Source organism: Arvicola amphibius, chromosome 7, assembly GCF_903992535.2.
Source record: "Arvicola amphibius chromosome 7, mArvAmp1.2, whole genome shotgun sequence".
NCBI classification, from domain to species: Eukaryota; Metazoa; Chordata; class Mammalia; order Rodentia; family Cricetidae; genus Arvicola; species Arvicola amphibius.
This window is the reverse complement of record NC_052053.1, coordinates 28,819,236-28,844,041: the sequence shown is the minus strand read 5'-3', so window position 1 is coordinate 28,844,041 and position 24,806 is coordinate 28,819,236. Positions and strand designations below refer to the sequence as shown.

The 24,806-nt window shown below is 41.7% G+C and overlaps 1 protein-coding gene across 1 annotated transcript in view; it reads right to left on the bottom strand.

Moving 5' to 3' along the window:
- The window catches only part of Stam2 (signal transducing adaptor molecule 2), a 39,408-nt gene extending 15,139 nt beyond the window's left edge, over window positions 1-24,269 (bottom strand). The window contains exons 1-8 of the mRNA XM_038337711.1: window positions 24,062-24,269; window positions 11,182-11,266; window positions 10,314-10,389; window positions 10,114-10,212; window positions 8,870-9,016; window positions 7,301-7,370; window positions 6,476-6,662; window positions 586-680 (exon numbers count right to left, since the gene is read on the bottom strand). Coding sequence (XP_038193639.1) covers window positions 586-680; window positions 6,476-6,662; window positions 7,301-7,370; window positions 8,870-9,016; window positions 10,114-10,212; window positions 10,314-10,389; window positions 11,182-11,266; window positions 24,062-24,101 — 799 coding nt within the window. The 5' untranslated portion in view covers window positions 24,102-24,269. The remainder of the gene's footprint in view (window positions 1-585; window positions 681-6,475; window positions 6,663-7,300; window positions 7,371-8,869; window positions 9,017-10,113; window positions 10,213-10,313; window positions 10,390-11,181; window positions 11,267-24,061) is intronic.
- Between the last annotated feature and the right edge of the window lie 537 nt (window positions 24,270-24,806).

The window sequence follows — 24,806 nt, the reverse complement described above, 5'->3', positions numbered from 1 at the left end:
CTACAGATGAAGGTCAGAGACCAACAATCAAATCAAGGTGGAATAAATGTAAAACTTAATAACCGCAAAGCCCACTGTCTCACTCAGCACTGGCCGCGTGGCTGTGTGGGTCCCACGTTCACTAACTACGGTTCAAACACTTCAGTGCAGATCACATACAAACTGCTTCTCAAGTTTTCACTGAAATACTTACTTTACATAATCGTCACTATACTCATCAATACTCAAAGACCTGAAATACAAAGGGCTCCTGGAACTGACATGAGCCAAATTAGTTCCTTCATCTAGTTAAATTACATTGCAAAACCTATAGACAAACAATTACAAAGAAAGTAAATACTAAGCTACTCCTCTTTTTCTTTTCTCTTTTCCCTTTTGCCCCTGTCTGACCCAGAACTCACTGTCTATGTAGTCCTCATGAACTTACAGAGACCGGCCTGCCTCTACCTCCCGAGTACTGGGATTGAGGTGTGGCTGCCATGCCCAGCTCTCATCTACTCTTCAGTGTCAGTAATGCAAGTCAAGGGAAAACAAAGTCAACAGACTGAGGTGTCTCTGAGGAAGCCGGACCCTTTGTTAACTCACCTGCTTCAGGCTCTGTGTTTAAGTTAGTCGTGACAAAGTTAGAGGGGAAGAGTCCTATTCCTCTGTGGCTCTCTCCTTTCCACCAATTGGCATCACTGAAAACAGAGCAGGAACACGGTCATTGGCTCTCCATCCTGTCAGGGGAAACTGAAAACAGCTGTCGTACTTTACACCTTAGTTTACATCTAGCTGCACAAGCCATTCTCTTAGAGAAGCACAGTGGATATGCCTGTAATACCTGCACTGTCACGGCAGAAATAATTTCCTTCTCAAATTAATGAAAAGATAGTTTAAAAAAATACAAATCAAAGAAAATCTGTATCCCCTTACTAAATTTTGAAGCAGTTTTCCATGACTAAGCCCTAAGCCAAAATCCTTCCATCCACAGTACCAGCATCCAAGCTAGACAGCAGCTCCCCTATCTATTCTCCATCCTTTCACATACAGACAGCTAAACCAACACTCATATGGAGACATGAGTTACTCCACAGAGCACCTTTTAGTTTACTACTGTTAGATTTTAGTTTTTTGAAAGTTTTTAAAACTTTATAGCTTTACTACCTTTTAGATTACTACTTCTGGAACCTGCCTATTCCTTTCAAAGTTCTACTGAAGAGCACATTATATTTAATTTACTCATTTCTGTGAAGATGGACTTTCAGGTCATTCCAGGTCATTCCCAGTCTCTCAACAATAAAAAGACTGACTAGTGCAGGGTGGTGGTGGCGCATGCCTTTAATCCCAGCACTCAAGAGGCAGAGTCAGGTGAATCCCTGAATTTGAGGCCAGCCTGGTCTACAGGGTGAGTTCCCAGACAGCCAGGGGTACACAGAGAAACCTTGTCTCAAAAAACAAACAAACCAACAAACAAAAGACTGAATAGCAACAATTCTGTATTAGAAGGCCCATAAGGAACAGCTATTCTAGGTTCCTGCAAGCTAGGTGTGATGCATAGGCCTATAGTTCTTACTACCTGGAAAGGATCACGTGAGCCCAGGAGTTCAAGGCCAGTCTGGACAAAATGGCAAAACAATGAAACCCTGTCTCCCCCATAAAGGGAGAATGGTGGGAGAGGGAGACAGCACAGACAGCTTACTGGCTCATGGATATACGCATGCTCAGTTTTACAGATATGTCAAAAGCTCGTTAGAAAGACTGAGAGAGTACACGTTCCTTCTCTCCCAAGATGCATGTGAGGAAGTCATTTTCTCCCATGCTTGGTAACTGTCCACTCCTGTGCCTGACACATCACCTGCGTTCTCCAAGTACCGCCTGTGGCCTCTTCCACAGACTGACTGCTCTTCTCCTTGCCCTTCAGCTTGTCCTGCTGGCTCACGGGCATTTTTTCAAGGACTGTAGTTCTTTATGCACTCAGAATAGCAGCTTGTCTGAATTCAGCCCATCCCTGCTCTCAAACGGACTCAGCAATCTTTTCTCCATTTTATGTTATCTATCTTTCTCTGCCCTGTATTTCTAAGTCTGTTCTCCCACAGATTTGCCTGATAGTTGAGATTTTCATATTTGTCCATCTCCCGTGGACAGGTCACTAACATGTGAAATCAAACCGCAAGTACTGTGTAAATCAAACTTCATTTCATTATATGAATAGCTAATCAATCTAGCAGAAATTACTAAAAGTTCATCCTTAAAAAAAAAAAAAAAGAATTTGTGATGTCCTCCCTAACTGTCAAACAGCAGTTGTAACTGTTAGTGAGCCTATTTCAGAATCTCACTTCATTACAACAGTCAGGAGAGGAATTCAGTATCTACAGGGTTTTTTCCTGGGTTTCACTTACTTATAGTCAGTCATGGTCTAAAACTAGTAAGAGAAAAAGCTGTATAACAATGTATAAGTTTTCAATTTTATGTCATCTGCCTAGGAAGTGACTCATTTTTGTCCAATGCATCCATGAAGAGTCCATGCCCCTCCTGCTGTCATCTTACTTCATTTATTGCAGGTCTTCATATTTCCTTATTAAAACCCAAGTATTTTTCAAATTCTTTGGGAAAAAGAATTTCAAAAGTTTAACTGGAAATCCAGTTGACTTATGTGATATAAGAAAACCTAAATCATTACAATTTTAAGATTCATCTTTTTATATCAGGTATATCTCTTTCCTTTTGTACATTTATAATATTTTTTATTATTTAATTATAAATATATTTTATATAATTATAAATATATTTTTATTATTTCTTAACTTTCAAGGTATTTATAATTTCTCCATAAAGGCCTTAAGTATTTTTGTACTATGTCACTTATAAAAATCTAAAGGTATTTATTTTATTTTACATGTAAGCATGTGTGTCTGAGTGTGTGTATGTGCAGCACACGCACGCAGGAGCCCGAAGAGGTCAGAAGAGGTGTTGCACTCCCGGAAACGGGAGTCACAGGCGGTTGTGAGCTGCCCACATTGGTTCAGTGAACCAAACCCAGGCTCCCTGCAAAAGCACTTACTCCTCATAACTGCTGAGGGCAATTTTTGTTACTATTGTGAACGATATCTTTTCTACTACATTTTCTAAATATACCACTGATTTTGTATATTAAGTTTATATCTAATAACCCTAACATAAACTTAGCTGTTTATTAACAGTCTGCCCACTGACTGTCTTGGGCTTTCCACATGGACAGTCATAGTTACCCTTTTGCCTACTTGATAGAAATCTCATGTGCTGACTGCCATTCTTAAGGATGTTTTGTTTGTTTGTTTTTCTGTTTGGTAGGACTAGACACCAGAGCTGAAGCTTTTTTAATGCTAGGCACAAACTTTTTTTCTTTTTTCTTAATAATTAATTTAACTTTATTTTATGTGAATTGGTGTAAAGGTGTCAGATCTCCTGGAACTGGAATTACAGACAGTTGAAAGCTGCCATGCGGATGCCAGGAATTGAACCCAGGTCCTCTGGAAGAGCAGTCAGTGCTCCTAACCACTGAGCCATCTCGCCAGCCTCTAGGCACAAACTCTTAACACTGAATTGCCCACTAAGAAAGAATCTTAGGATTAATGATCAATTAATCTCCGAGATTCTGGAACATTTCATTTACAGAGTTTCATGAAGATATAAAAGAGCTATCTATCACCTAAATTCTTAAGATCAGAAAATGATGTATCAATAGTTCCAATAGTTCTGAGATATTATATATGCTAATTTCTTCACTCTCAGTGGGGGGGGGGAGCCTTCCCACTTGTATCTGTCAGGCTACAGCAAAGAGAAAAGCAACTGAAACAGTTACCTTCTGAAGACTAAGCAGACACTTGTCAAGACAAAAAAGAAATTAGGCTGTTGAAATAAAAATGACATTTTCTTACAGTCATTAAGGAAAAACAAGAAAATAAAACACACAGATAAAAACCTACCTTTTTATTCTAAGATTTAAAAGAGAGACTAAGGTTCTCCAACCTAGTTCTAGGTCTTGGACTGGCAATATAACTCAGTTAAAGGCACTTCCCAAGCCTGACAACCTGAGTTTGACCCCTAGGGCCCACATGGTGGAAGGAAAGGACCAACCAAGAGGAAAGTTGTCCTCTGACCATTACAAATGTGACGTAGCACACATGTGCCCTACTCCCCATAAGGAAATAAATAAGTTTAAGTCTCAGAATCAAGAAAAACTTCAGCCTTCCTCTTCAGCTATGAACACTACCCAAGACAAGTTTCCTAATGGCTTTTGTAGTGACAATGGCAAAAGGAAGCAGTGTCCTCGATGAGTAAAGTCACCACGAAGAACACTGTCTAGCCGGGCGGTGATGAGTAAAGTCACCACAAAGAACACTGTCTAGCCGGGCGGTGATGAGTAAAGTCACCACAAAGAACACTGTCTAGCCGGGCGGTGATGGCGCACGCCTTTAATCCCAGCACTTGGAAGGCAGAGGCAGGCGGATCTCAGTGAATTTTAGAATTCTACAGAGTTCCAGGACAGCTAGGACTGTTACACAGAGAAACCTTGTCTCAGAAAACAAGAAAACAAGAAACAAGAACAAAAAAGAGAACACTATGTCTACCACGAACCATTAAGCAATAAACCCAGAACTGCAGTGTTATCTCAATCATCTCCATTTCTTTCTTTGTTTCTTTCTTTCTTTTTGTTTTTTCAAAACAGGGTTTTTCTGTGTAGCTCTAGCTATCCTGGAATTGGTTCTGCCAATTCCAGACTGGCCTTGAAATCACAGAAATCTGCCTGCCTCTGCCTCTCAGGTACTGGGACTAAAAGTGTGCACTACCACATCCAGCTCCAATCTTTCTCTTAAAGTTTCTTTTTTACTTTTTAATCAACCCTTCCATTTAATGCTCAGACTCCTTTCAGTATCTTACAAACTTTTTCAAAGTCAATCCAAGGGGCTAGGGATACAACACAGTAGCAAAACACTACTCTGACTATATGAGGCCTGGGTTCAGTCTTTGGCAATGAAAAACGTGGAACAACAACAAAAAATTGCCATTAAGATTCATCTAAAGGTGGAGACGAGGTGGAAATTTTTAATAACAATAATGAAAAAAGAGTTGGAAAAAAAAGATTCATTTGAAGTAAAGTGGTTCCTGAGCAAGCCTCCTAAACTACAAATCTACACCAAATGTAAACTGATTCTCTATGGCCTGAGTCATGGTATCACCAGGTTCTGTCCTGCATATCATTGTCTACAGTTATTTTAACTCCCTTACTTAAGTTTCACAAAAACAGAACTGTGTCCTCATTCATTTTTTATTATAAATTGTCTATTATATAACATTTTCTCTATAAATACTTACAGCAGCAAAGCAAAACCATATGTATCTATCCACTTAAAAATAGGCTCGACTGGGGCAAGCAAGATGGCTCAGCAGGTTCAAGTCAAGCATGACAGCTTGAATTCGATCCCAGAACCCACATGGTAGAAGGCTGTTTCTTGCAAACTGTCCTCTGACTTCCATGTGCACACAGTGGTGGTGGTGGGATGGGGCGGCGCATACACATTCATGCATGCATGCGCACAAATAAATAAATTTACTTAAAAATGAAAACTACCTATCTTTCTTTGACTAGTATATCCTCAATGTGTTATTCAGAATGGAGCAGGTACATGTGCCAACTCTGTTTCACAGCTGTCTGGTCTCACTGCTGCAAAGTTTCATCAACTTGAAAGAGCTATTACATTTAATTATCTATTTGTGTATGTGTGCGGGAAAGTCAGGGGACAGCCTGCAAGAGGCAGGTCTCCCCCTAGCATGTGGGTCCCAAGGACTAAACTCAGGTCATAAGACTTGAGCTCCAACCACTGAGCCAACTTAGCAGACCAGGTCACCTTGTCTTAAAAGTAAAGTTCACACACACACACGCCTGCACTCTCTAGAACCTCAACATTTGGTAAACTGAGACTGGAAGCCTTAGAGGCCAGGCCAGCCTAGGCTACCCTGTGAGAACCTGTCTCAAAAGACAAAAAACAAACCAAAGAACAAAATTAGGCTCAAATCTATTTTTTTCCTTAAAATTTTAAAAGATAAAGGAATTGTGGGAGGAATAGAGCAGCTGTATGTGAAGACTTGATGGAGCGTGACTTTCGATGGCTCTCATCAAGGTTCTCATTACCTAGTCTCATCTTCAAGAAACTAGTAAGAGGGGCTGGAGAGATAGCTCAGTGGTTAAGAGCATTGCCTGCTCTCCCAAAGGTCCTGAGTTCAATTCCCAGCAACCACATGGTGGCTCACAACCATCTGTAATGAGGTCTGGCGCCCTGTTCTGGCCTTCAGGCATACACACAGACAAAAAAATATTGTAAAATAAATAAACAAACTAGTAAGAGAAGACTGGATTATTTGACTAAAAGTAAAAACCTAAATACTCCTGGTTCTCAGCTAAAGATACTATACTGTTTTCAGAATGTTCCACAAATAAACATATAAAACATACCTGTCATCCAAAATGGTAATAATTTCACCATGTTTAAAGGTGAGCTCATTGTCTTCGACAGCTTCAAAGTCGTATAAAGCTCTGACTCTCCGCGCAGTCTTATTATTTAACTGAATGTCTACAGGCGGATACAAAGACTTTGTCTCTGCATGCTGCTGCTTCTGTTCTTGCAATGACAATTCAATAGCTAGTTGGAAAAATTAAAAAGGAAACATATCCAGAATTAATTGTAACATCTAAAGATGTTTTAAAATATTAGACAACAATTTTATACTTAACAATAAATCAAGCAAGCATTTTCTTTTTATCGAGACAGGGTCTCATCTGGCCTTGAACTCCTGGTACTCATCTCCACCTTGCAGATGCTGGGACTCTAGGCATATGCCACCAAGCCTGTCCAAACAACTGCTCAGTGGTTAAATTCACGGGGGCAGGGACACATAACATTTCTGCTCATGCCTTACTACCGCAGACTGCAATATACAGCAGCTGTTATTTTTTATAGCAAACAGACCGTGACATCATAATATGGGGAGCTGTCCACACAGGACAAACCACAAACATATTTCTGTGCTTGAGTCCTAACTCTGGAATTAAGAAAAGGTGAAATCTAACTCCCTAAAGGTAGAACATTAAATATATGTTACTGAAAAATAAAATGAATTAGATTCATCTTGTGTCATGTCACTGGTTTTCCTGACTTTTAAGACCCTACAGCTTTTAGATTTGAGAACTAAGTCCATAGTCTTTTTATAATTTTCCTTTCAGGAAAATATCCTGGTAAAGCTATTTTGAGAGTACAGATTACCGCGCTCTATCACTCACCTTTAGCTATGTCCTCATCTTCTTTGTTTTTGTTCAATGGTGCACCGTTTTTGGCAGCAGCCGCGACAGTCTGCAAGCGTACAAGTAAAATGAGCACAACTATCCTTTCAAAGAAGTACAAACTCTATAATTACATGCAGATGCTAATTAAAACACACTGCTAATACTGATAACTCAGCTCCATTTAAGAGTGAGGTTCTTCATGATCATTTAAGCAATTGTTTTAAACATTAACACTAAACATCAGTTTTCAAGAAAACATTATAAACACACAAGATGACGAATATTTTACATCAATCTAAGTATCTGTCAAAACTGGGCATAGAGGAAGGACCGACGATTTTTACAGAACCAACAGATACCACTTCCTGGCCTCAACTGTTGAAGGTCTCTTATTCAGGGAGAGGCACTCAGGTGCTAGCTACTAGCTCAGAGCTGACAGGAAAAGAATACCCATGGTTGGAGAGGAGCAGCCTTGCAGACTCAGCGGAAGGCTGGAGAGGGTCCCGTTGAGTTTGATGGCACCGAAGACAGGTGTCCAAGACTCTGAACATCAACATTCTTTAACACCCATTTTTGAGAATGACATGCGGAAGGACAGACTGCCTGCTCTTTATGACTCACCGGAATCCTCAGCCACCTCTACGTCTCCAGATGAGTCCCAGTCTTGCAGCTCTACCAAGCATATTAGTGTGTCAACCCCAGCATGCTCACTTGTTAACAGGCCACGCTCAACTCCATGAATCTGTCCACAGCAGCCCTTCCCACCATCTCTTCTATTTCCACTCTACCTAACACAACACATTCAAATCTCAAGATTCTTCCTCTTTATGTCCTCACTGTCTGAATCTGTAGTCCTGCTTTCTTCTTGGTGCTAAGACAGCATCTAGTCTTCATCCATCAGCCAGTACTAACTTGTTCTATGTATATGGCCTTCTTTTAAATTTATCATACATTTCTTATTAAACATTTCTCGTCTTCCATTTTTACATGGGTTCCTGGAACTGAACTCAGGCCATATCAGATATGTAAACCACCCCACCCCCCCCCACACACACACACAAAAGAGCAAGCACTTTTGCCCATGGAGCATCTCTGTAGCCCCTAATCATTATTTCTTAAACATAAGGCTGACTTGAACATCCTACATTTCTCACAAGATTCCAGACTTTAGAGGAGCACTAGCTACATTATTTGTATTTAATTCACTTCTGAAATTTCTGCTATGTAGAAGAAAAATACTGAAAAACGAGATGTCTACTAAATGTATACTACGTAAGTACTACAATAGGCAGGCTCTCAGGGGATGCAGACAATAAGATATTCCTTGCTAAAAGCAAGATGGCTCAGAACCCAGCCCGACTGGCGTAAGCAGGACCCACACAGTGGAAGGAGGAGACCAACCCCACAAGTCGTCCTCTGACTATCACTCTCCTACTCCCTTGCTTTCACACACCACACACGCACGCACGCACGCACGCACACAAACCCACACTCCTTGCTGGCTTTTCTGTGAGCTCTGCACCCCCACGCAGCAGAGGGAAACCATGGTCTGGATGAGCCTCTCACCTGGGAACCTGCTGCAGGAAATGTCACTCCTTCTTCCTTCATAGATTTAATAGTTGCAGCTATCAGACTACATTGGGGGTCCTTCTGAAATTCTTCTGACCATTCCACCATTAGAGATTTCAGTTTCTCACAGACTTTAGGATGAGCCTTTTAAAGTCGCAAAGAAAAAGGAATAAAGCAACCAAAAAAATAAAAAGATAAACACAAAAAACTCCCATGTAGCTAAAGTAAGGGCTTAAGTTAATAAGAGAGCTGGCAAGATGGTTTGGCAGATAAAAGTGCTTGCTGCCAAGCTTGGCATCTGAGTTTGACCCCATGACCACACTGTCAAGGGAGAGAAGCAACTCCCACGTCTCTTCTCTAAGCTCCACAAACACTGTGGTATGAGCATGTGAGCACATGCACACACATACACTCAAAAACTAAATGAAAACAATTGAACTTTATTAACAGAGAATCACCACCGAATTTCTCTTTAAGTATATAAACACCAGCAAAGAGCAGTAAGCTCTGAACTAGCTGAGCAACTGACAGGCTCTTATTCACATTTTCATATAGAGCAGCTTCATGGAAAAAAAAAATCACCCTTTCAGAATACTTCTTACTCAAAAGACTTCTGTGTACTAAAGGCTATTCGCTCTGTTATTTTAACATTCTCACTGTGAGAATAGGATTTTCACATCAACCTGAGGAATAGTGTTTCAGAGTTTGTGTTGCAGAGAAGGGGCATCCACTCTGCTCACATGAAGCTCCCCTTTCTTAACCAACTCCAGTGGAAGTCAGTACAGAACGGTGGCAAAGTCTGGAGTCAAGAGTCACAGGCACCCAGATCTGAATCCCAACTATATACTTTCTAGCTGTATGACCCTGACAAAGCCAAGCTTCAAGAACAGTTAAAAGTAAACAAGGCGGTCTACACAAATTGTCAAAGCATAACCAGGCCTTAGCCAAGATGAACTCATACCAATAATATATACGTGTGTATGTGTGTGTATGTATATACATATACATGAATATGGATATACAAAGATGGATACTTTGTATATTCACATACACACACACACACACACACGAAAAAAAAACAAACAGCCTAGGCGCTATGACTATCAAAAATCAAGGACAAGAAATTTTAACTCATTTAATAGTGCTTTTATCAGTAATGAAACTTTATTACACAGAATTAAAACAATGCACAGTACATTTATTGTATAATGACTTAAACTTCTTTTTTATTTAAAATTTACCTTATTTTTTATCACAGCACGTACTTCCGTTGCAAAATCACGGGAACATACTTCTAAATGAAATATCTTTCCACAGTTTGCCACACAAGCCCCAAGAAGCTATCAATTAAAATAAAAATGAATACATAAACATCAGATGCTGACTCGGTCACTGAAGTGGAAGCACTTTAACAGGGTCAACTGAAATGGCATCCACTCACAGTCAACGCCTGCAGAGCGACGTGAGGGACTTTATGGTTCACCCGCTTCATTATGGCTTTCAGGCAATCTTTTGCTCTAAAAAAAAATGGAGAAAGTTAAGAATTGTTTGAGAGTTTTAATTCAAATTTTAAAAATACGAGGTATTACTAACAGCTTTAAAAATAAAATTCTACAGACATCTTTATTAAGTCTCTGTGACTTTGTCCACTGTGGCCCACAAATGTTATAAACTATGTATTCCAATAACAAGAGAAACATCATTTCACCACAAAGCTAGTCAACATAGAGAACTGTACCACAGAAAGGCTGTTTCTCCAGACAGACCGAGCTGTCCATCAGCAAGCTCTCATCCTGAAAAGAGCCAGCGTGATACATGGTCTTACCAGGCTCCCCACACGTGTGAGTGTGCTATGGAAGTGCTAGCACACTGCACAGCCTCTCTCTGCTGGAGAAACCCGCGCAGCTCACCAGCAGCGTTCTTTTTCACAAGTTCGGTCTTATCCTCGCGTTACATACTGCATTTAGAAAGGCTACCTAAAAGTCCACCTCACAGGGAAATCCACCCCACCCACAGCCACTGCATTCCTGGTCAGCATGTGGCCCTGCTGTCAAAGTCTTTAGTTATCTATATCTACATCCAAATACAGACCAGGCTTTCAGTCCAACACTGCCTTTGTTTCTCAGGACAAAGTCAATACAAAATCTAGCCCACTGATCTTTATTTCTACCTCCCTGAACCAAACAGCTAGTTAAGTAAGCAGTTACATAGCAGATTTAAATAAAGCTACCATTAAAACCAGCCTGTCAATGTACTTTCAATTTTCCAGTCTAGACACAAGCTAAGCCTCTTACCCGTGACCATCTTACCCATTGGGAGTGCTTCCAACCCTATCACAGATGTCCATAATCAGACTCCAGTCTTCTGTGGTGTTGTACTCATTTGTGGCTTTTTCTGTAAGATATATTAACATATATAAAAATTAGAACATATCTTTAAAACACATTAAGATACCAATGAAGGGCAATAGTTAAGAATCTACCTCTTCTCCACTCAAAGGTAAAGAACTGCAGAAGAATTCAGAAAAGAGCACACTTCTACTAACCTCAGTTTTATTTTTGTGTATTTTTGAGGTTTGGGTTTTTGCTTGTTTGACCTGTTTCTGTTTTTGTTTTTTAAAGATTTATTTATTTATTATATATACAGTGTTCTGGTGCCAGCAGATCAGAAGAGGGCACCAGACCTCATTACAGATGGTTGGGAGCCACCATGTGGTTGCTGGGAATTGAACTCAAGACCTGTAGAAGGAGCGGCGGAGGGTAAAGCTAGCCAGGTGGTGGGACACAGCCCGCAGTTCCATCTACAAGGACCTCTGGAAGAGCAGGCAGTGCTCTTAACCACTGAGCCATCTCTCCAGCTGTTTTTGTTTTTAAGCAAGGTCTCTCACTCCGTAACCCAGGCTGGCCTGGAATTCAGGTAAGGCCTCACCCTGCTTTTCTAGAGAAATGAGTTGGTGATTAAGAGCACTCACTATTCTTGCATAGGACCTAGGTTCAATCCCCAGCACCCCATGGTGATTCATAATTGTCTATAACTCCAGTTCCAGGAAGCACATGATACACAGACATACAAGCAAGCAAAAACACTCATACATATAAAATAAATAAATCTAAAGCAAAAAAAGAATCTTAAGGAAAAATATTTTTAAAAAGCCTCACCCTGCCAAGAGCTGGGATTATAGACATGTGCTGCCAGGGCCAACTTAACTATAATGACATGAACTACACCAGTCCTAACTTGGAACACAGTTTTTAAAATGTATCATCATACAAGGATATATGCAACACCTTCCTTTTTATTTCACATTTATTTATCAGAGTGTATGCAAATGTGTACATGTGTGCGGGCATGCATGTGTGTGCAAGCATGTATGCCCACTGCTCATATGCGTAGGTGGGAGTCATTATTGCCCACCAGGTGAGTTCCAAGGATTGAACTCAGGTTGTCAGGCTTAGATGCAAGCCTCTTAGATGAATCATCTCGATGCATTGAACTGTTCAATTAAATATTATTTTCAAATACCAAAGATGGAAATTGATGAGTAAAATACTAAACATAGGAAATTTACACAGTGGAGACTATGAAAACGACCCATATAATGATGTACAGATGTATGAGTCTCCTGACACAACACTTTGTGTGGACCCAAAATGGTGACTCAAAGAGAAGCTAAGAATTAGAGGACTTACAATATTTGCATAAAGTTTTTAAAGTATTTTTCTGGAAATGAAATTCACATTATAATATAGTTCATTCATTTAACAATATTAGTATAATTACTTGCTTATGTAACTATCACCACTAATTTTAAAACATTTCATTTTCCCAAAAGAAATCTGTACTGGGGGCTGGAGAGATGGCTCAGCGGGTAAGAGCACTGGTTGACCTTCCAGAAGATCCAAGTCCAATTCCCAGCACCCACACGGTAGCTCCCGACTGCTTGTAACCTCAGTTCCAGCGGATCCATTGACCTTTTCTGGCCTCCATGGGCACCAGACACACAAGCAGTGTGCAAACACAGCAGGTAAAATACTCATATACATAATATAAAAAGATATTAAGAGTTTGGAAACAAAAGAAGCAAACAAACAAAACCAGAAGGAACCTGTAGTCCACTGGGAGTCTTGTCCATTCTCTCCTTTACCAAATTCCTGCCTCTACATCTCTGCCTCTTTGGCCTTTGCCAAAAGACAAGTAGACTTACAAGACAGAGTTTTTGGTGACTTGCTTGCTGTTTAGTATGATGTTTTCAAGTTCATCCATGTCAAGCATGTGTTTATTGTTTCCTCTTACAGCAGAGTAACATATTCTACTGTATGGGTAGTCCCTTCTTAGTCATCCTCTCATCAGTTTACTGAATTGGCTCTTTTGGCTAATAGAAATGATAAATTTCTGCTATCAGCATTCATGTCTGAGTTTTTCTGTGATAGAGGTTTTCATTCTTCTGTGACACAGCCAACGAAAACCCTGGGTTATATGGCAACTCTGATTTTTAAATATACCTAATAGTTTACATTTCCACTATTATTAATAAATGAAGGTTTTTTCTTTTCCATTTTTGAGACAGCGCTCATTATACAGCCCAGGCTGATCTCAAACTCACTATACTGTACTAGCTGATCTCAGAGTTAACTGTCCTGCCCCCAACTCCCAAATGCTGAATTGACTACTTTTTCTTAACCTAAAGTTTACAAGCAGCAAATAAGAAAGAAAGTAAAAGGCAGAAACAAAAAATAAAAACACCACTATCCTCTTCAGGGTATAATACAGACAGTAAAAGTGAGGAACATGCATAAGAATGATAAAACGTTAAACTAGAGGTCAAACAACCAAAATAGCAGTCTTCTGTTTATTAACTGTATAATGTGTATGTAGACAGAAGTTTTATTCTCAAAGTCCTTTATGTAATCTGGAATATTTCATGATAAAAGCAAAGTTAAACTCCCGATCTGACTAAGGACATCTTTAGAAATAATGGCTGAGTCATAGCACTTAACTATGTTAACTTTTTTCCTGAGACCATCTCACTATGAAGTCCAGGTGACTTCAAACTAATGATTTTCCTACAAAAGCCTCCCCAATGCTGAGATTAAGCAGGAACTGTCACATCCAGACTGTATAAAATTTTAATAAATATTCAATAAGAAGGGAAGCATACACCTCCACATCTTTCCACCTCCTTAACCAACCAACTTTATCTCTGTCTCTCTCTCAGAATAATAAAACAAACAAGCAAACAAAAACCCACAAAACAAGCAAAAGACAAAAAAAAAAAGGCCCAAACTGAACAACATCTACAAAAGAAACAAACAAAAAACAAGGAATTTATATATGTTGGCTCCTGGGCATAGGGCCTGCCCTGGAGTGTGGCTGATACACCCAGTGACACTGGAGTGAAGAAAACAGATTTCTCCATTGCAGGAGGTATCAACTACAGATAGCGTCTTGGTTACGGGTGGGATCCCGTGCCTACTTCCCTGTTCTGGGACTGTCTTATACCATTATTTTAACAGTTGCATATATACCATTATGTATGCGTGTGCATGTTCACAAGAGAGTGGGAAGAGAAAGGGAGAAGAGAAGGGGGTGAAGCAGACAGATACCAGAGTTCCTAAAAAGGTAGTGAGAAGTGGCTAGTAAGCCAGGCATGGTAAATCATGCCTATAATTCTAGCACTTTGAGGCTAAAGTTGAAGGGTAAGAGCCAAGATCATCTTGGGCTACAAAGTGAGTTCCATGCCAATCTGAGATAGGTAGAGAGTACATGCATAAATAAATAATAAATAAGTCAGCAAAGCGTGGCTTGAAAATCCATCAAGTACTCAGTGTCTTTGCTATGCAATGGATACTAGTCATATTCATGTCCCATATAAACCAAGTATTAAAATGAAGAGAATTAAAATTTTTTATTTAATTTTACCATTTAAGGTATGGTAGCACTTGTGTATAATTCCAGCACTCTGGAGGCTGAGGCAGGAAGATCATGGTCAGCCTGGGAAATCCTACTTGAAAAAGATTGGTAGGACGTCATACATAGGCTATTCTATGGCTGCTTAAGAGAATAAATCTTATTTTTTGTCTGTTCCTTCTACCTCCTTTCCTATTACGGCAGGATTTCCTGTTCTCTATCGTTATTTCTAGCACATCAAACAGTACCTAAGGCCCGCAGCAGATATCAACACTATCCCGTGAATGAATGAGTGGTATGCTGGATGCTCTTCTATAGCCTATGATGCTACAACGTGTTACACAGCTGCAGACGAGAACACAAACTCAAAGAGCTTTAAAGATAACACTCACCTGGCCCTAGCGGAGTCCTAGATTACCCTGAGCTTTACTGGTGAGCAAACACTCTGAGCACTTAAGATGGACTTCAACAGTAACATCACGTGGCAACGAAAGGCAACGGTCCTGAGGTATCTGCGGCTCCAGGTCTGTTTGTGAACTCATGTAGGTGACAAAGTGGAGAAGGCAAGGCCTCAGAGGGCAAAGGATTTCTCATGTATGTCGTATTATCCTCAGGGTGAAGACTAAATCACACATACTACAATAGCCTTCCTCAGCCTAAGAGTTTTACTCACCTAAGCCATGACAGAACCGACCACTCTTCCTTTTTATAATATGCCATAAAATTTGAATTACTTAAAAATTAAATATTTACTCATATTCTCTTTTGTATGTATATTATTTCTTTCTTACATATAAGTCTGACTTATATGCATGCATATTTGTCATATGTATATACATAGAAGTTTGACTTATATGTATATTGGTCATATGCAATTCTGAACCTTATTTAGTATAAAGTGTAAGTCAGGAATAGAAATTGTCACAAAATTTGTTAATCAGCTGCAACATTAAGAATCTGTCCTTTCTCAGGGCCAGGCTTGGTGGTGCACATCTTTAATCCCACCACTTGGGAGGCAAAGGCAGGCAGAACTCTGTGAGTTCAAGGCCAGCCTGATCTACAGAGTGAGTTCCAGAACAAGTTCCAAAGCTACAGAGAAACCCTGCCTCGAAAACAAAAAAAAAAAAAAAAAAGTCACCCAATCCGAAAACAATCACACAGAAGCTTAATATTAATTACAAACTGTTTGGCCTATTGCTCAGGCTTATTGCTAACTAGCTCCTACTTTTAGATTAACCCATTTCTATTAATTTATGTATCGCCACATGGCTCATGGCTTTAGCTGTGATCTAGTACATCTTTCTGCTCCAGCAGCTGGGCTGTCACCTCCCAAAACTCCGCCCTTCCTCATCTGAGTTCTCGCTTGATTGTTCCATTTAAACTTATCCTGCCCGGGTATTGGTCAAACAGCTTTCATTATTAATTAATGAGAGGAATACAGATTCACAGAGCACAGAAAGACCATCCCATAGCACAGTCTATCCTTTCTCACTTATCTGAGAAGTCAGCACTATCATTATCAGCTTTGTTGACTACCTCTATATATAATACATATGCTGCTCAATAAATCAATAGATCAACCTTAACCTTGAATCTAACGCATTCTGCTAGAACACAACTTTTCATTATTATTTTTTCATTTTTGGCCATGTGCTACAAACAGGTACAGAGCTTATTCTGATACAGCCCAAAAGCCTACCATAGTACAAAAATACAGAAAGAAAATACTCTTTACTTGATTTGAATTCCATAGGAAATGGAAGTATTCTGATTTGAATATTCCACCAGGCCTAGTTTACGCTGTATAAATATAGGACTCACAATTATTCTTTTAAAATGTATAAAATGTGAAGACTTTATAATGGCCTGCCAAAATGGACTTCATTTTCAAGAGAACTAAGTAACATTTAAATTATGTACTTAGGAATATTTTAAACTCCTGGAAAAATTTTAAATATTATAATTAAAAGCCTTTCTTCTCCAGCATGCCACTCTGCCCAGCGCTAGAGCTGCATCTTATATTATCCCAGGTCCAGCACATAGAGGGAGAGCTCAAAGAGCCTGCCTGCGGACTAAATGCTAACTACCGGAGTTTGGTGGGTGTAAGTCATAACACTTCATCACCAGGCTTTGATTACTGTACATAGAAAACCTCACATACACCATGAGAGAGTGCACAGAGTCTAACAATATCCTAACACCAACTCCTCAATACCGACAAGGAACAAAGTCTCCCCCACACAGTCCATTATGTTCACACACGGCTTGGAAAAGCATCCAAGTCTATCCATCAAACTTTTAATACAACAGGCTGTATCAGTAATAGAAAACGAACTGTATAAAAGAAGAGCTTCGCCAAACAATTCGTCCTTCAGGCTTCTCCTACTGTTTGAAATGAGAACCCACTTTGACTGGTCTTCTCTTCCAACAGGACAAAGGATCTGGTAGGAACCTGCTACTCAACCAAACTGCGCTGGAGTAAGACAGAACGTCTGAGCCAAGCAGTGTGGGAAATGAGGACTACGCTGTGCAGTTCTGAGAACTCTGAAGGAGCAATGAAGGAGAAATGGGGAGCGAGCCTCATGGTGGCCCCAACTTTGTGTCAGTTCTCTCCTTTCCCCATGTAAGTTTCAGGGATGCAACTCAAGTCATCAGGCTTGGTGGCAAACACCTTTACCAGCTGAGCCACTGCACTGTTCATATAGTCCTTATTTAATTTTTGGAGGGGACACATCAGTGCTGTATTGTGGCCTGGGATAGCCCTGAACTCATGGATTAAATAGTCTTCCTGCCTCAATTTCCTGAGTACTGGGACTATAGTACATGTCACGGTATAAATTCGCTAATGCATTTCAACATTACAGTGGAAGCTGGAGTGGCACCCATCTATAATACCAGAAGCCAGGAGGGTAAGTCAGAGAATTCAAAGTCTGAAGTCAGCCTAGGCTACACTGTAGGACCCAGTTTCAAAATAAATTATATGAAATATGCCAGGCACAGTGGTACATGCCTATAATCTCAGTTACTCAGGAGGCTTAAGCAAGAAGACAGTGAGTTTGAGGTCAGTCTAAGCAACATGGTAAGCCCCTGCCTCAAAACACACCCTGCTGCTGCTGCCTCCCTTTCCCCGAATTCTGGGCATCTTGGCATTGACCTACAGTCCCAGCACTCAGAAAGATCACTGGACCCTGGAATTCAAAGGTAGCCTATGCTAAAACACAGTGAGACGATATGTCAAATTTTCAAAACCTTTACCAGTATTGCTTCCTTCAAGCCTTTTCTGTTTGGCAGGGCTGTGCACCAAACATAGGACGTGACTCTGCTAAGCAAGCAGTATCTACCGGGTCATAACCCCAGGCCCACGCCTTCTTAAATGTCACAACCAGTAAACAGCCCCTGAGTTGCAGCAACTGCCAGTCCCGACAAGAACTACATCCCTTCACTGCAAATCAAATGAAGGCCTCCTGAGACTAACAGTGCTAGCTGAAAGGTCTCTACACTAAAGGGCTGTTTCCATGGGACGGTATAGAGAAGCAGGTGCTTGTCCTTCAAACATTCACTGGCAGTTACAAATCCACCAAGAAAATGTTAAGGCAGTTACAAGATGAGCAATATTTACAATGCCTGGAAGAGCTGAAGATGCCAGTGAACAAGATGAAACTCAGTCTTAAAACAGAAAAGACGAGCCAGGCAGTGGCAGCACACGCCTTTAATCCCAGCACTCAGGAGGGAGAGACAGGCAGATATTTGTGAGTTTGAGGCCAGCCTGGTCTACAGAGTGAGTGCCAGAATAGGTTCCCAAACTACAGAGAGACACCCTATCTCGAAAAACCAAAACACACACACACACACACACACACACACACACACAAACCAGAAAGGATGAATAGGGTGAAGATTATCGCACACTTGGGAAGTATTTCAGCACTTGGGAAGGAGCAAGAGACAGGATGGTTGCAAATTTAAGTCCACTCTCCAGTTCCAGGCTATCCTGGGATACACAAAATCCTATCTCCAAACAACAAAATATGGGGGCTGGAGAGACGGCTCGGGGTTTAAGAGCATGTGTTATTCTTGCAGAGGAACCACATGGTGGTTCCCAAGCATCCCTAACTCCGGTTCCAAGGAAGCCAGTGTTCTCTTCTGATCTTCACAGGCACCAGGCATGCAAGCAGTACACACACATATACACACAAGCAAAACACTCATACACATCAAATAAATCTCAAACAATTAAAACCAGCAAAATAAAGAAAGGCTAAGGGGAAAGAATGCATAGGCAATACCAAATGTCTCCTTTCCAGAACAATGCTTGTTTTAGCAAAAGAAGCTGACAATGTTGGTTAACACTTGTGATAAATTTAGGAAAGAAATTGTAAGCCATACTACAATCAAAATCTTTGTTACTTGGGGCTGGAGAGATGTTCAGAAGTTAAGAGTGTACACTACTAGGCTGGTCAGTGGCACATGCCTTTAATCCCAGCACTCAGGAGGCAGAGGCAGTCGAAGCTCTATGAATTCAAGGCCACCCCTAGTCTATACAGTGAATTCCAGGACAGCCACAGATACACAGTGAGACTCTATTTCAAAAATAAATAAATAAATAAAAAATAAAAACAAAAACAAAATGTACACAAAGAAATCCTGTCTCAAAAAAACAAAAAGAAAAAAAGAAAAATAAAGAAAAATACATGAAAATGTATATAGTGTACTTCTATATGTAATATATGTAATATATACATTTACAACTAATTTAAAAATAGAAATGTCTTTTTTTTGAGAGTATTTAACTCTGAAGGGAGAAGAATGGGAAAAGCGGCTGCTAAGAATACATTCCACAGTGTTGTGAATGTTCTCTTCTTTAGAAAGATCAAACATGTCCTGGTAGTGGAAACTGACAGAATTGGGTGGCTGGCAGGGGTGGAGTTCATGCTGCGTTTTATACATTATGCTCAAAATAGCTGACATTTAAAAAAAACTTCAAAGATATTAATTAAACTTTCAAACTATCTGAAAGTACTAGCATTTCTGGAACCATGCAAACAAAATAAGGTACAGAAAAAATACATTGTAACAACAACAAAAAGCCATATTCACCCATAACCAAATTTTTTTTAAAAAATTACAAAGATTATAATAACCATATGTTCAAAGACTAAATTAAATGTTATAAATTTGACTGTACAAAATCCATCTGTATTACTGAAATGCTTCTATTTTTACACTGAGATTTCTTACTAATTTTTACTGGGATAAAACTGCCTGATTGTAGGCCTTAAGTTCCTTTTGGTCAAGTCTTACAACAACAAAAAGAAAAAGCAGGACATTCACACATGAACCTGCCTTCTCAGTTTTCTGGAGTAAATTAAAACTCAGCTTTGTGGCCGGGCGGTGGTGGCGCACGCCTTTAATCCCAGCACTCGGGAGGCAGAGGCAGGCGGATCTCTGAGTTCGAGGCCAGCCTGGTCTACAAGAGCTAGTTCCGGGACAGGCTCTAGAAACTACAGGGAAACCCTGTCTCCAAAAACCAAAAAAAAAACAACAACAACAAAAAAAAAAAAAACCTCAGCTTTGTGGGGCACAAATGTCTTTATGAATGGGTGGAGATGGCCTATGAAAAGACAAATATCTACAGTCAGATATGACAGCAGACACCTGAATACTCAGCACTCAGAAAGCCAAGGCCGGATCTCAAACTCAAGGCCAGCCTCGGCTACATGAGAGTGTATGGGCACATCAGGACACATAGTATGGTCCCATCTCAAGAGAAAAATAAATTAAGGACCAGAAAGATGGCTCAGCAGATAAATAGTTGCCTCACAAGCCTGATAACTGGAGTTCAAACTCTGTAAGCCATGTATAGAGCTAGATGCAGTGGTCCAGACCCAGCAGTTCTGTGAAAAAAATTGTACCGGGATGCTCACTGGCCAGCTAGAACACAGCACAGCAGAAACAAGAGACCCCTATTCAACAAGGAAGTGCCTTGTTGCTACGTGGTTCGCATGGCACATGCACACCCAAACACACAATAATATGTAAACTTTTAAAATAGCACAAACAATTAGCAAGAGATGATAAATAGCCCAGAGCACAGACTATCAGACAAAAGGTGCCCGGCTTGAGCAAAGAGGAAAGAGGACACCAACAAGCACTGGGATTGAGGCATAAAACAGCCAAGCAATGACTCTGCACCCAAGCTAACAGCCTGCTACTGAATACAAGCAAATAGCGCACACCCGCCCTTCTTATTTAAGCAGCCTTTAAAGTAAGCTGTATATGAAATTCCTCTACTCCTGTATCTTCTCAGTATTTTCTTCCCTGTATTGCCCTTTTCCTTTCCACCTTGGCTAAACTTGGCTTTCTGTTCCAGGATTTTCTTATCTGTTTGTTTGTTTGCTGCAGTCTTTGTCCAGGTTTAGCCTGGTGAGGGGGATGCTCACACAGACAGTTGGGTCATTAGCCTTTTCTCCCTGTACCCATTCAATGGAGACGGCATATTTCTTCCTGTACACCTGGGCCACTCCGCCACTCTGGACCTCTGTACTGTCCTCATACAATCTGAACTTCATCATCCCTTCAACTACACACAGACCAACCATTATACTTCTGTCTCAGCTCTTTGGAAAGGGGAGAAAACATCATCTTCCTCTGAATATGAGAAGGTGAACCGAAACGCCCTTTTCAGTTCTTGCTTAAGTCAGAAATCACAAAGGGGTTGAACTTCATTTTGGTAGCTGCCTCTCCAGAGACTGTTGCAAACAGGAAGAGGTCTGCATGCCAGTATCTTTTCCCTCTAACACGAGCCCCCCATCTGCCCACCTCAGCCTCCTTGGAAACGCTCCAGTTCATGTTCTATTAGACAGAGTCTAAGAGGTGCATGCTTCCTACTGAAGACATGATGTCAGGAGGATGAGGGAGGGGAACAAGGGTGACCTTTGCCCCGGGAACTGCCTACCTGACACTATTGCTTGCCCTGCCATCACAGATGATAACTTCTATGCCGTCTTACGTATTCCTCAGGCTTCCACACTGGATTAATCAGAGCACAGTACAACTATCTACTTGAGCATGCATCCTTCCTCATTCTTGAGTGTCTTGGGAGCAAGAACTCAGGATAGTTATTCAGTTTGTCTCTATGGAACTTAACATGATGTCTGATACACAGTGATCACCCCAGGAATCTCTGGTGAATAAAAAGTGAGCATGGGTGAGAGAGAGCGAGGAAGAGAAAAGAGAAATAAAAGTAATGCTGAAAAGAGGTAGGCGCTGGTGGCGCACGCCTTTAATCTGAGCACTCTGGAGGCAGAGGCAGGCGGATCTCTGTGAGTTCGAGGCCAGCCTGGTCTACGAAGTGAGTTCTAGGACAGCCAGGGCTACACAAAGAAACCCTGTCATTCATAAATAAATAAATAAATAAATAAATAAATAAGCAACACTGTAAAGGGACACTGCTGTAATGCTCAAGGCAGGTAATGCCTTGCTTTGTATTACTTCACATTAAGAGTCCTTAAGGTCTGAAAATTAACATAATTTTCCTCTGATGTAAGTTTCTGACCAATTTGAGCTCCTCAGAATTTCATTCCATTTTTTTCTAGTTGCATTCATCTGTGTAGGGCGGCCTCCATCAAACTCCCTCTTTCACCCTTAACTCAACATCTTGGAAACTGAATTCGGTCATGTGAGAACGAATGGATAAACACCTCAAGTTCTGGTTGGCATAGCCCATGAAATAATCGACACAGGTTTTTTGTTTCTTTCTTTCTTTCTGAAGATGAAAGCCTAAGAAAACTACACTAAGCTGTGATGCAAGGATTTCAGAAACCACTGAGGGAAAAGTTTAGAAAACTAAACTGGGCGAGCAACTCAGACTATGGCTACCAGACAACCTTTCAATTTGAAAACATTGGGCTTCTAGGAAATGTTTCCTTGAAGAAAGGGCTCACAGGTTTTATATTTTAAGTACTCAGTCTTAGGCTGGAGCGATGGCTCAGTGAAGGGCACTCCCTGCTCTTCCAGCACCCAGATGGAGGCTCAGAACCCTCTGTAACACCAGTTTCGTGACCTGACACGGCCTTCTGGCCTCCTCAGGCACAGCACACAAGTGACAAACATAACATGCAGACAAAACACCCACACACATAACGAAAGAAAAAATAAAATAACCTTTCCAGTTTTGCCTCTTCTGACTCATTTCATTAGAGCAAAATGAAAGCATTCACAACAAGAAGTACAGGTCTCACTCAAGCCTGGGGGAGGCCCAGGACTGGAATCCCAGAATTCTACAAGCTGAGACGGAGATTTGGGGAATTTGAGGCCAGCATGGACTATACACAGACTCTACTGTGTCAAAACTACATTAATTCAATAAAAGTTTATAAGTGCAATGCCTCACATAGGTAATTTAACAAAAGAACGATTAATTATTCCAAAACACCGACGAATCCTAAACACGCTTCCTATATAATTAAACTCTCATATACATGAACATGACATTGAGAATTATAAAACAAAATGAGGCACTTTCTAGACTTCTCTTAACCAGGGCATTTTAACTGAACTGGTGGCTCACTGCTCAAATATGTAGTAGCATTTTGTTTGATTCAAAATACCTAAATCCTATAACGTCGCTAGGAGCTTGTTAACTACTGTTTCAAGAACGTTGGCAGCCAGTTTGCTTTTACTGTTAATATTATGCCTAAGTTGTAACCCATCCATCTTTTTCTCATTCAAAAAGACCTATGTTACCAGACTAACGTTTGACTCCGACAGATACCGATCTGGGCTATTTACAGATTCTACGAGTTTTCCTTTTCATTCTCTGAGACTGGATCTCGCAGCACCTTCAAAACAGTCCAATAAATTCATCTGAAACTGCAACTATCAGGGCTTGAATGTGTGCAGACGGAAGCGACGAGAGTTAACCCTGTGAAGTCTAGATCTCTAGTTCGGGACTACCCCTAGGCAGCGGGGTGGCCACCGCTGCACCTTCAACCAAGGGGAAAGGTGTTAACCAGCTCTGGAGAAAGCAGGAAGTTTGTATCAGCAACTTGAGCCTCCAGCGAACTTGGCTTTTCCCCACTCCTGCTCTGGGTGACGGGAACAGCCCTGCTAGGTACCCCTAACCTCCGACAGGTAGGAGGTGGCCCGGCCAGTGACGCGCCGAGCCACCCCCCTACCCGCCGTCGAGAGCGGCGCCGCCCCTTCGCTCACCACCAGGTTTCCCAGGCACTGGGGCCGCCGCCCACTTTCCCCAGCACCGAGGGCTCCGGGCACCGCACTCACCCACGTCTTGCTCGAACGGGTTGGCACTGAACAGAGGCATGGCGCCGGCATCCGAAGTTGAATCGCGACGGTCCGGCAGGGCTCCGAATGCTCCCGTTGAGCAACCGGCTGCGGCTTCCTAGACGGCTGGCCGGGCCGGGCCCTCACTTCCGCCTCCCCGCCTGCCCCGCGCGCGCCTGTGCGCCCCGCGCCTGTCCGTCCTCCGCTCCAGCGCCGCCGGCGGGGCCGCACGACGCATGGCGGAGCATGAGCACCCTGCAGTTCCCTCAAGGTCCTCCTAAGAACGTGGCAGACCCTGGCCCGACGCCTGCTCAGGCCCGGCGGCAGCCACGGTCACCTTTCCACGGCGAGGACCCGGGCGAGCCACGGGGGCGGGGGGAAGCTTCGAGGCCGGAAGTTGTCGCAGCTGGAGACGCCGGTGGCCGGCGAGTTGGCTGAGTCCCGGAGGCGAGGCCGGGTGCGCGGCCCCGAGATGTGGTACCCTTTGCGCCAGGCTATGACAGGGCTATGACAGAGCTCCTCTGTCACGCGAATACTTCGGTTACCAACCAGGTCAGGTCTTGGCCATCAGGACCCCGCGCGTGCTGCGCGTCTCGGTTGCTATAGAAACGGAACCGCCGTCCTATGGGAGGCGTTGAGAATCTGTCGATTGACGTCTGTTTTGCTGCTGCTCGTTGGATTCTTCGGTTAACCAAGGCGAAATAGTCTCTCGGGAAAGCGATCGCGGGGAGATGCTTTGCTTCTC